At 30.6% G+C, this 12,742-nt stretch overlaps 2 protein-coding genes across 5 annotated transcripts in view; one reads left to right on the top strand and one right to left on the bottom strand.

The window, feature by feature from the left end:
- Positions 1 to 442: 442 nt before the first annotated feature.
- Positions 443 to 7,669, top strand: LOC136979365 (uncharacterized). Its single transcript, XM_067275306.1, has 4 exons — positions 443 to 659; positions 2,247 to 2,494; positions 6,051 to 6,125; positions 6,208 to 7,669. Exons 1-4 carry the CDS (start codon positions 599 to 601, stop codon positions 6,580 to 6,582), a joined length of 759 nt encoding a protein of 252 aa, XP_067131407.1. The 5' UTR covers positions 443 to 598; the 3' UTR covers positions 6,583 to 7,669.
- Positions 7,670 to 12,081: 4,412 nt separating this feature from the next.
- Positions 12,082 to 12,742, bottom strand: part of LOC136979435 (uncharacterized) — a 29,333-nt gene continuing 28,672 nt past the window's right edge. For all 4 annotated transcript variants that reach the window (XM_067275419.1, XM_067275421.1, XM_067275422.1 and 1 more), the window contains exon 4: positions 12,082 to 12,514. In XM_067275419.1, the coding sequence (XP_067131520.1) occupies positions 12,167 to 12,514 (348 nt within the window). In that variant the 3' untranslated portion in view covers positions 12,082 to 12,166. The remainder of the gene's footprint in view (positions 12,515 to 12,742) is intronic.

Below are 12,742 nucleotides of genomic sequence, written 5' to 3' on the forward strand. Positions count from 1 at the left end.
AACGTTGAATTTATTATTTGTACGAATATTTATTACCAAGAAAAAGAAATTAAAATAGACGAAAAAAATTAATAATAATATAAATATACATAAAAAAAAGTTTTATTTTAATTAGAAAAATCACAAAATAAAATTCCACTAATGGGATATACATCAATACCGAGAATAATAACGATTACTATATGAGCTAGCAAACATTTACACAAGTAATCCTATAGAATTCTGTATGTAATTTCCACATTACATCATTCGCTACAGGCCTACATATTTTTTTTATTTTTTATTTTTTTCTATATACCGGTCCTTTTTTTTGTTCTTTTCTCTGCAGTTCGCTAAATGATCCGAAAGAGGCGTGGAACTAATGTACGTCGTCACTAAACATCCTCTGACGTCACCGGGTGACGTCACTACTCGAGGTACTTGTTAGGATTGCGGTCTGTTATCAGTATAACAGCCGTGCTGGAGAACATATAAAAGGTTGGAGTGGCGAGTGAAGGGGTCAATCGGGACCGAAAAACCCCGCTCGTGACTCTACAAAAGTTAATATTAAAATATACGAAATCTACGGGAAGTTTTTTTTTTAAATTATATATCGACCATGGATAGTCGCCTATCAAGGACAATAACGGAATGGCCTTGTAAACAACTGCCTGTTACCGGTAAGTGTTTGCCCACATTCAAATTGATCATAGGTATAAACCCCACACGAAATTTTTGGAGCGAAATTTCGGTTAGGGACCGCGTTAAATAGGGAGACGGGGAGAGGAGGAGTCGAAGGTAAAACGCTCCCGGTATAACGTATACCCAACAACGTGGTTAGTTTCGTGCCACGTGCTCTATATCGATCTGTTGGTTCGTCTAGTGTCGTTTTACTGTGTTAGAAAGTAACTTGAACTAATTTTAAAAAGTTCACGGACCGATTACTCTATTCGCTTTAACACTACTAACTTGTTTTCTAGTGTTTTTCCTATCGAGTTTTGTCTTAAGTCGACAAGTGTTTCGTTAACGCACGCTTATTTTTTATTTTTTTCGTCTTTTTCTTCCTTCCGTTGTTGCAAAATTGGCGCGAATTATAAAGGTGAGTGTGTTGAATTTCAAACTAAATGAAAATTTTGGAATTTCCCCACTTACTTTATTTTATATTCGTGTGTTTTTCTATCTAAAATCCGGCTTCCTTTCCTATATTTACCTTGTGTAAAACTATTGGAAAATCCCAATGGGCTCGAAAAAAGTGCGTAGAATGGTGTTTAAACGTGTAAATATTTTCGAGAATTTCTTTATTTTTAATTTTTTTTAAAAAAAAATGCGCTATTTTTTAGTGTTAAAACCTGTATTGATTTAGGCGTTAGATATATAAATTCTAAATAATAAAAAATTAGAAGAGTTTAGAAGAAAATAAAACGTTTTTTATTTATAATATTTAATTATTTTTATTTATTTAAAAACTTCGTTAAATTGCAGTGATTTAACTCGTTTTGTGGGCATATTTATAAGTTTTTTTAAAAAGTAATTGATTAAAATAAATTTGTAGATTATAATTAACTTGCTTTAATTAATTTTTAAACTCTTTAATTGCATTTTTATTCATATAAAATAATTGAAAGATGACATTTTAATTATCAAATTAAATCTGATACGTATCATAACCTGTAAGTAGGTTACATTTTACGCATTTTTAAGTATCAAATTACAAATGTTAGTAATTTAATAATTTTTATATTATTTGAAATTATTATTATTTAAGGAATATTATTATTATTGTAACCTTAAAAATGTAAATAATTTACACACAGACGGGTTAAAGAAAACCATTTTAATAATTACGTGCTTTTAGAGTTGGTAATTTAATTATAATTAATACTTTTTTATTAATTATTATTAATTAATTGTAATTAATACTTTAATATATAGCTGAATCAGTTTTTTAATATTATCTTAATCTAAAAACACGCGAATTTTGCCAGTTGCAAGAGTTTAAAATGAACGTTTTTTTAAAGCGATTTTAAGTTAAATTTTTCCAATTTTAGTCGATTAAATAATATTTTAAACGATATTTAATTATATTTTAAAATTTAATTGCATAATATTGAATTGTAAGCTACATAATTCATCTTAAAAGTAGGTAGTTTTTGAAGCAGAGTTAGGCTTTGAAGTATTGTTTTGATAATTAAATTTCCATGTTGTATTAAGAGAATAAGGGTTTTAACTCGTAAATTAATTGTTTTTTTATTTGTTTTTTCTTGCAGTAGTTTTTGTAGCACTAATTTTATCGTCGCTATCGAGGTGTAACCCCATCTCGACGTGTGTCGAAGAAGACGTTTTAGTAAGGAATCAAGCGTTTAAAGATAGAATAGTTGATACGTATAATCGCAAATTTTATATACTTTCACAAACGACAGAAGAACAACTGGAAAGTTGGCGTAACGAAACACTGAATATTCTACTTGCGAATATCCAACAACAAAGAAGTGTTGCAGAAACAATAATCAACGAGGTGAGTATCCTATAAGCTTACATTATATATACACACACAGTATAGAGATAAATGTATAAAAATCCATTCAGATAATGGGATTTTTAACCATAACAAAACATATTTTCGAATTCTTTTGTTGTATGTTTGGTTAAAACGTTACGACATCCGTAAAATTCAAATTTATGTCCCTGTGAAGAACATAATGTACAGTATTAAAAAAATAATAACCTTTTAAGTAGGTTGTTGGCTTTTTAGTGCGCAGATTTATACACAAAAACACTAGAACGTAACACGGTTTTTTCAGAATTAATTTATTATTCGTGGATTTTTAGTGTTTACCATACCGTCTTAGGGATTAAATGCCGCACGACGTCACTACTTTTATCAATTGTCCGGGAATTTGAATTGGCGACGAGAATACTTTCGATTTGGCATAATTTATGAAGTGGCGAAGTGTATTTTTAACACCGAAGTCGAAGATCGTGTCAATGAAGCAGCACATTGAAGAAAAACGAAAATAATGGATTAAGTTACCTCATCAATCAAACATAAACCCGCAGTTCGACAATAATCACGCCGACCAGTCACGAGATCAGGCATACGTGGGTGTCACAATCACGTGAACCGGCATAAAGAATAGATCAGAACTCATCCCCGCTGGAAACAAGAATGAGAAGGACAAAATACCAACCCCCTTCTCGTTGATGGCCAGACATGACGCCAGCCACAAAATTTTTGCTTCTTTAAAAAGGCAGAGAACAATGAAAAAAAGAAAAAAGAAAGAAAAAAAGAAGGCCTTCACTAGTCAAACGAGTTTCTCTTTCGAGGGTATATTTGAACGAACGCGCCGAAAAGTACATTCAGAAAGTTGTAAAGGTCCAAGATAATATTCATTATGGCTTCTAACACTTTAAAAATTGCGTAATTTTTCAAAAGTTACTCTTTCTTGCCGGACAACAATCGTGGCACACTGCCAACTTGTGCGTGTTTGTGCGTGCGTGTGTCCGTCCGAGAGGTGCAATGGACCCTTCCGTGCCATAGAGATGGCACAGACAAAATGATCGTCACTCCTAAACAAAGAAAATTTACCGATGAGTCAACACTCCCCATTGGTTTAAAGTTATACCATTTGGAATTTTGTGTAGCATCCGCCTGTACTTTTTAGGCATTTAGCCGGAAATCCATTTTCGGGGGGTGATTTTGCATCGCGTGCTACGATGCAATGTCCACTTCCTGATGACATGTTGCATGCGGTCGGATTGTTTCTGTAGCGTACGATGTTTTATTCCGAGCGCGACTTGTGTGAGAACGATGTTTTGTACGTCACGCGATCCGGCAAAAAATATGCGTAATTGCTCAAACAAATAGCGTATGCTAATAACTATTTAAATATTTAGCATTTAGATGCTTGCCATTAATCTGTAGCATTCATTTCGCTGATAATCAGCTGAAACTCTATTGTTACGTCGCCTAGATTGATGCTGTTAGGAAAAAACAAGCGGACTTGAAAACTTACTCTTTCTATTATTCACCGTTAATTATGTCGCAATACAATTAAAAAATGCCGTTAAAATTCTTTTCCATTGTTAAATAGGCCTACACACCGTTAGTCGGTCACGTGTTACTGTTTACCATTTTCATTAACTTTCTATTTAACTAATCACCTTTAAATGAATTCGATTGCTACGTTACGTTCTATTTAAAAACATATTCCTGCTGAATTTTCTTATATTAAGTGGAGTAACAATACTAAAATTTAAAAACAAATTCCAATTTTCTAACGTTAAGTGACGTATAACAATGCTAAAATTTATTAATAGAAACGAAACTGAATTTTTTAACATTAAATGGCGTAATAATTCTAAAATTAGAAACAAGAAAATTAGTAATGTACTGTACATCATTTTAAAATTTTGCTGTTTATAGGAACAAAATAAGCAGTCGTTGAAAATAAAATTAGCGCCAAATGTTTTGATTTTTATATGAAAAAAATACAAATAACAATTGTATTTTTTAAAAATTAAAAACAATATTTGCAACTAATTTATTATTATTTACAGATTTATAAATTTTATTTTAAACTAAAGGGGGCATTTTAGGAATTTAAAACATTTAAACATAATAAAACATAAATAAAATTAACTTAACTATAATTAATCATTAAATTTTTTACAAAATTAATTAATAATTAATAAACATTAAAAAGTGTGAATAAAGTAACAAAAAAGGAGTAAAAATATTAATAAAAGGAATTAATTTCAAGAAAAATCTTTTTAAAATTTATATACATAGAGCAAATTTTAAAGCGATTAAAATAGATAAAAAGCGCTATTGATGTATAATTCACGATTTATTTTTAGCTGGTATAATCGGAAAGAGTTTAATTTAATGTTCACATTGTCCAAAAATTTAAAATAAAAATGTATCGTGACGTCACATCCCGCAATTATTTCCGGTTTTGACAGGTGAAACGGACAAGCGACAAAATTGTGACGTTAAACCACGAAGCAACAATATTTCGACAGTATGCTGCAAACAGGAACCGCGGGTTACTGAACTCGTTACACCTATACTAATACTGTATATGCCTTTTGATTATCATCAAAAAAACTACATAAGAATTACACGTGTTCAATATACACATAAAATCGAAGAAATGCGCCGAAAAATCTTCTGTTTTTATGTAGTATTTATATTATTTTGTGGTAAAAAATCACTTGTTTAAGTTAGTTAAAGGGTAAAGTCATTTCTAAAACACTCTCTGTATTTGCAAGTATGATACATTGTAAAGATACTTGCGAGTGCCTCAGAAATAGAAAATTCCTTTAAGGAAAGTAGTGGACTTGCAACTTTCTGCCTTTATACTGCCTTCTGTTAAGATATAGCGTATCAAATTATGCCTTAACAGGTGCCGTAATATGCCTTAAAGCATCGATAATATATTTATACTATTGAAATTTTAGGGTACAAATAATCTTTAATACATAACAATTTATATAATATTTAATAATAAGATATAAATATTATAAAATTTAAATACTGTGCCTTATTTATGTTACTTTATAAAAGTAAAATAAATATACAAGAAAGGCGAAAGGATACATAAATGTTTATAATGCACACGAAATTGTTTTTATGCAGTTATGACACTCGTAAACCTTCAAAATAATCTTTAATTGCTGTGAAAAACGAACGAAAACTTGCCGAACTTGTAATTTTTTAAACATAATTTTGATATATTTTATTTATTAATCATTTTTACTCTTATTACTGATACCATTGTCCATATAGACCCTTGCTTCTGAACTGACACATAATTTAATCAGATTATTCATCGAGTGTCACTTCTGAAGCAATGGTGCGATATATAGGGGTGGTCCATTTAGAAATTTAAGAAAATGTGTTAAAAACGTAGTAATTTATTGAATAAGCATTTCGGTTTGAACAAGTTTGTAAGTAATTTAGGCCCTAAACCAGTCGTTGCAACGGTTTTGAGTCGCGGATTACATTTATAAATATTCGTAGGCAATTTTTCAACGCCGTAAATTAATTAATTAATTATTATTTTTTCTAGATGACGAGGAGAGAATTTTGTTCTTCATCGGACTATGGGAATTTATCGAACACACCAACAACAGACAGCCTTCTGGTAGGTACAGTACAGTACATTTCGAATGTTTTACAGATTTTTTTAAGCGGCAAATTTCACTAAATTCTCTTACATCTTGCAGAATTTAGCAAAGGATGCAGCTTTGTTGAAACTTCACATTTCATTAGTCAAACATTCGTCCAACGTATTCTTTACAAGTCAACAAGTTAAACCATTGATCCAAGAAGATTCGGACACGATAAACTCGAACACCAACGAGAAAATCGAACAGCTCGCTGCAAACCTACTGGAAAGCGCTCACAGCCTTCAAAATGTGATCAAGACAATGAACAATGAGACAAACTTTACAGAAATGTTGAACAGCGCGTTAGACCAGAGTCTGACTAAACATTGTTCTCCCTCCAAGAAGTTTCTACGTTTATGCCAGACAGTCAAAAGCAGCTATAAATTATTACAAACGGTTTCAGATTATGTCAAAGGTAATTTTGTGTTGTGATCCATTTTTTTTAAATTATTAATATATATATACGTATACATTACAAGAATGCGCACAATACTTAAGAAAAACAACACGAAACATAAATTGTGTTCTTCCTTCACACGAGGAAATTACGTAATTGTGATATACAAATGTATATTTATATATATATATATTTTTATATATAGACTAATACAGTCTATATGTACTGTACGTATATAAAAATGTCAGCCAAGCGGATTTTATATTTATATACATATATATATATTATTTTTTTAATCAAAAAAGATATACCTTTGACTTGTTTCATAAACCCAATTCGAGTAATTTTGATACACCGGAATATTCATTTTTTTAATTTAAGAAAAGAAAAAGAAAAAAAAACACTACCCACCCCCGTGTCTAGTTCCTTTGTACGTCAACAGATGGCAGAAAAGATGTAAAGGTTATGCCAAAGAATACACTTGAAAAATTCGCGGGAAATGGTGCCTTTTTCAAAATGGCGGATATTTTTTACTCTGTGATTTTGTAGTACACAGTTAGGCCCACTTTTCTTTTGTTTTTTTTAATGTACATTAATTTTTTTTTTAAATGCCCACTTCTTCATTGTGTTTGTCTGCATCTCTTAATGTTGTTGACGTCCATTAGAGATGCGGAAAATAGTTCCTAAGAAAATCGAATTGTTGTTGATATTTCTGTACTTAGAAATTGAAACAAAGTAGATTTTAAAAAAGAAACTAGTCTATCGACAATCAACACCGAATTTGTATTAATTACAATTAATTAATTTAATAATAACAATTAATAATTATGGCATTATTCATCCGTCCTTGGACTATGCAAAAAAAGTTGTTCTTGTTTTTATATATATTATATATATAAAACAGGAATCATTTTATTCATCTTTCATCGAAATACACGAAGAAAAAGAAAGTTTAAAGTATGCTTAATTGAAGAAAAACAAAATGTCAATGACAAATTATTTATCACCACGTCATTTATTTATTTTTAATTTATTTTTTCATCATTGATGCTCGTTCTTTTTATAATTGTCCGACGACTTTTTACTAGAAAAATAAAAAAAAGGTCGTTATTTTTGTAACGTGTGCAATTTTCAATTTTGTAAATAAATTTTTATAATATTTAAATTATTATTATTGTTGTTTTTTGGTCTTCTTTTTTTTACACGCAACCGAGTGCATTCGCGGGTTTGCGCTGGCCACGTGCAGCTTCCCGAGTTTTTTTTCACGTGTCGAACACTCGAATAGGGGACAACGTCCGTTAGAAAGCCCATCCGGAATGCATTCGATCTCCACGTGTTGCCTTGCCTTACCCTATCCATTCTCTCCCGTAAGAGCTCGTGTAGGCCCACACTAGGGGTTTTAAGGGCATTGGCGCGTTAAGGCTTCGTGGGGCCAAGGAAAATTTGAATTAGAATTGACTGCAGACATTTGGCACCATTGCAATCCCAGATATGACTCCAAATTATACAGTAATAATGGTTCTGTAAAGAAATACAGAATATTTTAGGTTAAGTTAGCTCGGAAGCGTGGGATTTTGGATGAAATGTGTTATTGAGGAAATAATATAGAATTTCATTATGATAAAGTATAAAACTTATAAACGCTCTACTTCTGAAATTCTTGAATAAGTGTTGTATATAAACAACGTGCATTCTCATTTAAAAACCTCTGTTTGTGAAGTCAACTCATGTTACAAGAAAACTGTTTTAGAGAAGAAATTCCTTTCTGTGAGAAAATTTGGAAATATAATTTATGAAATAGTTTCAACATGTTTTAATTTTAATTTTTGAAGTAAAATTCTATATCTAAGGCTTAAAATGGCAATATTTAGCCTCTAAGACAGAAATAAAACAATATTTAGCTGTGATTTAAGAATATAGAAGTTTGATACAATTTTGCTATATACAGAGCTTGAAGTATATGAATACAAAAGTAGAAGGCTTTTTAAGATAAAATCTGTTTCATCATTAAGAAAAATCATAAAATATTAGCAGAAAATAGTAAATTCTAATTATGAACAGTGCAAAATACGTTATCTTTGACTAGAAACATTAAAGTAGAAACATTTAGAAAAAAAGACAAAAATTTACTTGTAATTTTCTAATAAAAATATAAAAAAAAGTCCATAAATATGGAAAGAAATTGCGTAAATCATGAGTTTTATTGAATTTATAGACATTTAATTGTTAAAAAAATGAATTATATCTCCAATTTTAACACTATTGACACTATCCATTCCAATTTTACAAAAATATGTCTACTGTTAACTACGGACCAACCTGTATAGTATCTATATATTATTTATATAAAACACTACAATTTATTTATTATAATTTAGCTTACATTTTTTTTACATAATTAGACTCTACATGAATATACTGGAATGACGGCGTATAAACATAGTACTACATTGTTTCAGTTAATGTCCAGCACGTTCGTACCTGTAAGCAGGTGACAAAACACCGTTTTAAAAGTACAAACAACGCCTATAGATTAAGTATCGTGTGTTATATGGAAAAAAATCTAACACGAATAAAATAAAATATGTGGAAAAAAATCACAACTCGATACATGGGATACACGAATTGTTTTACGATTTTTCGGTGTAAACCTGAATGAGTACAGGTAGAAAGGAAAACCAGTTAAAAATCTATCGTGTTTATGTTTGCTCTGACACTAACTGCCGTCATTTCCTGTCTAGGTATGTTGTTAATAGTAAGTTAACAATTGTGACCACCGACTCCACCCAAATAACACAATGAATAAAAATAAAAATAAAAAATATTTCGGGTCGGTCCACTAAACGACGTATGAAACTAGAATATTTGAAATTATATAAATAGTTACTTATCTTTTATTATATAAGTGTGTTGAAGTCTGCTGGTAAACAGTATCGAAATCCCAGTAGTCCTTCTGCTTAATATATGATACTAAACTGGTTATGAAACTATTACTTAACTTACAAAGAGGCTCTTTCATTGACTTGAATGTCGACCTAGATATTGTCTAGACGAAAGTTTGACCAAGGATAATTTTAAACTAGGGATTAAATTACTGAATAATTTGATTAATGTAAGCCTACCTACGCTTAACTCTATACTTTTTTCCCTGTGATGTACTCTGATTTTTTCTAAATTCCGCTTTAAATGTTCGTTAACCTTGCAGCCTACGAATTTCCAAGGTAGTTATATAATCTAAGTACAGTACCTTATTAAATTCATTTATGTAGCTATGACAAGTATCGAAAATTATGTACGAGATGAAATGACCAGTCCAGACAATTTTGACTTTGATTTTTCACTCTCGCGTACTACAAAAAAATTATTTGTAAACTATTAATAACTCGTAGATTGATGACAATTATGTGTAAACTGTCGATTATCCATTACATGATCGTTTGTAAACTATTAATTAATCAATAGGTTAATGACGATTACGTGTCAAATAGTTAACAATCCGATAGGTTAAAGGCAAGTGTGTGTTAAACAATCAATGACCCAATAGGCTAATGACAATTATGCGTTAAAAGTTAACAACCCAATGGGTTAATGGTAATTGTGTTAAACAATCTCAGTAGGTTAATGACAATTGTGTTAAACAGTTAACAACCCAATGGATTAATGACAATTATCTGTAAAATGATAATTGAGTTATTATTGTGTAAATTATTGATTATCCATTACACGATTATTTATAAACTATTAACAGCCCAATAGGTTAATGGAAATTATATGTTAAAAAGTTAAGAACTCAATAGATTAATGTAATTATATATTAAAGAGCTAATAACCTACTCTCATAGATTAATTCCTAAATTATCAAAACACCAGCAAACTTTGTAATTTGTAAACTGTCAAAATAACAATACCCTTTATATTATTTGATTGTTAAATAAGTCTGTAGATTCTTTAGTGATAAGCATAAATTTTGCTCAACAGAACTAATCACACAGGGAACACACCAGTAATTGACTATGCCAACTTTATCATACAAGGAAATGCATTTTTTCGGCCTTCTGTTCCTCTTCAATTTCTTATTACAAATCTACTTAATGAAACAACAAATTCTATTATATAATTACACTGAGTACATAATTCACGCATTTACTGTATTTAAAACTTTTAATGCGTATGTTATATATTCAGTGTGATGTATTAGAATTATATAATAGAATTTATTGTTTAATTGAGTAGATCTATAATAGAGGATTGAAGAGGGGCAGAAGGCCCATTTCGGACTTTCTGCCCCTCTTCAATCCTTTATTATATGCTATTATATTAGTCGCACGATTTGGTAATAATGTCCTTTACAATGAAGAATTTGGTAACTCGATCCGTTCACGAGCATCGATTGGGGGTAGCGCTATAGAAAAGGCCGTTACATCGAGGTTCGACCGTTGTAAATTGTTATTAAAGTAGAAATAAAAAAAAACAGGTTTAAAAATAATCATTTTTATTGTTATTTAATGAATTTTTCGAAAAAAATTCGAAAGTAAAACACTTTTTTAGACCAATTCTCGTTTTATTGTTATTTAAATATATATAAGAGAATGAGCGCTTTTTTAAAAATTTTTTCGATAACCGATTTTTTTTTACTACAAAAAATATGTTACACGTCACTTCATCGCTTACAATTAATTACTCTTTGGTATAACACCATCAAAAAATACTGGAATAATAGGAAAAAAAATCATTAAACATAACATCGTAGGAACTTTTCATTTAAGTTGGTGTAACCTTCTAAAAATCTTCTACACTTTAAAAATTATTGCTTTGTTTTTTGGAGATTATAATTATGGGAAGAAAAAGTCGTGACTCTTAACTTATAAACGCGAATACTTAAAAAAATAATGTTCCGCAAATTACACGTAACGAACGTAACTTGTATACACGAGACAGACGATGTAAAGTATATGACTCGAAGATAAAAAAAATATAAGTTATATATAATTAACGATGAACTCAACTGGCCACAGTTGTTAAAAAAGACATCAACACAACCTGAACGTAACTCATTGGTCTCGAGTTGCACTTGTTTGAATCTTCAAAAAAATGCAGTTGAGAAGAGGTAGGCAAATATCGTTAAGATCGTGTGAATTTTTACAAAGTTTGTTCTTTATTTTACATTGTCTTTGGTAGTCTCTTCGTGTCGACGATTGTTAAAAATTAAATTTATTTGGAAGAGTTATCATCTACGTCGAGTGTTGTTGGCAGTTTACACGCACGTAGCCGTATACCACTTTGGTCCTTTTCACTACTAAGCCACGTGTCTTGGCTTTAAATAATATACTCTTTACACTACTTGGTCTTCGTAACACCTTATTTCACAACTTTGGTCTTCGTTACTACTTCATTACACAACTTTCTCTTCGTTACTGTGTTCGTTACACAACTTCGGTCTTCGGTATCATGTTGGTTTACACGACGCAATGTGATTTTAAATACAATATTCGTCACGCAATTTGGTACTCGTCCTATTATTTGCGTACTTTTTTAAATAAATAAATTAAGAAAATAAATAATGTGTATATTACGGATCACAGAGTTTCCTTTTGTACACAGATTAATAGTTTTTTTCAATTAATTACTTTCGTGGGTAGATTTTAGATAATCGAATACACTAACAACGAAGTCGACAGCTTTGATATAGTCCCGCAATATAAGATAATCCCTCAAATTACGATGGGTTTCTACTGTAATGTTTCTGCGGGTTTGTTTCATTATTTTTCTTTCCACGTCTGCATTTGGTTTGATTCCGAGGATGATCATGCTTCTTTGAAGTTCGCATAAAACTTGTACCAATTCATTTTCAGCATTTCTGAACAGTTGTAGATACATTTTCTGATCCAGTTGATCCAAAATTGCTTGCTCCAAACCAACTGCAAAATATTGAAGAGTTTGGTACGATGTTCTAAACGCTTCGTCTCTCTGAAAAAACAAGGAAACGTTCAGTTCGGTTCGTATATTACGCTTATAATTAGAAGTAGACCCCCGCTTTTACACTATGAAATGTCTTATTTGGGACCGTTTAAGTATTACGTCGGCGGTTTATGTTTGTGTCTGACAATGAGGAGGAATGATAACGTAAGATTTCACCCCGGTCGTTACAGAATTAGAAATAATTCCTGTGTATTTGCGAATAGTTTAGACTTCTGC

This window comes from Centruroides vittatus, unplaced genomic scaffold, assembly GCF_030686945.1.
Source record: "Centruroides vittatus isolate TY-2023 unplaced genomic scaffold, ASM3068694v2 contig_620, whole genome shotgun sequence".
In the NCBI taxonomy this organism is placed as follows: Eukaryota; Metazoa; Arthropoda; class Arachnida; order Scorpiones; family Buthidae; genus Centruroides; species Centruroides vittatus.

What these genes read in the sequence shown, in the direction of transcription:
- LOC136979365 (XM_067275306.1), top strand. Translation starts at nt 599, where the DNA reads ATGGATAGTCGCCTATCAAGGACAATAACGGAATGGCCTTGTAAACAA. An exon ending in TAAACAACTGCCTGTTACCG is followed by an intron (nt 660 to 2,246) that starts GTAAGTGTTTGC and finishes TTTTTCTTGCAG; the next exon opens with TAGTTTTTGTAGCACTAATT. An exon ending in CAACAACAGACAGCCTTCTG is followed by an intron (nt 6,126 to 6,207) that starts GTAGGTACAGTA and finishes TACATCTTGCAG; the next exon opens with AATTTAGCAAAGGATGCAGC.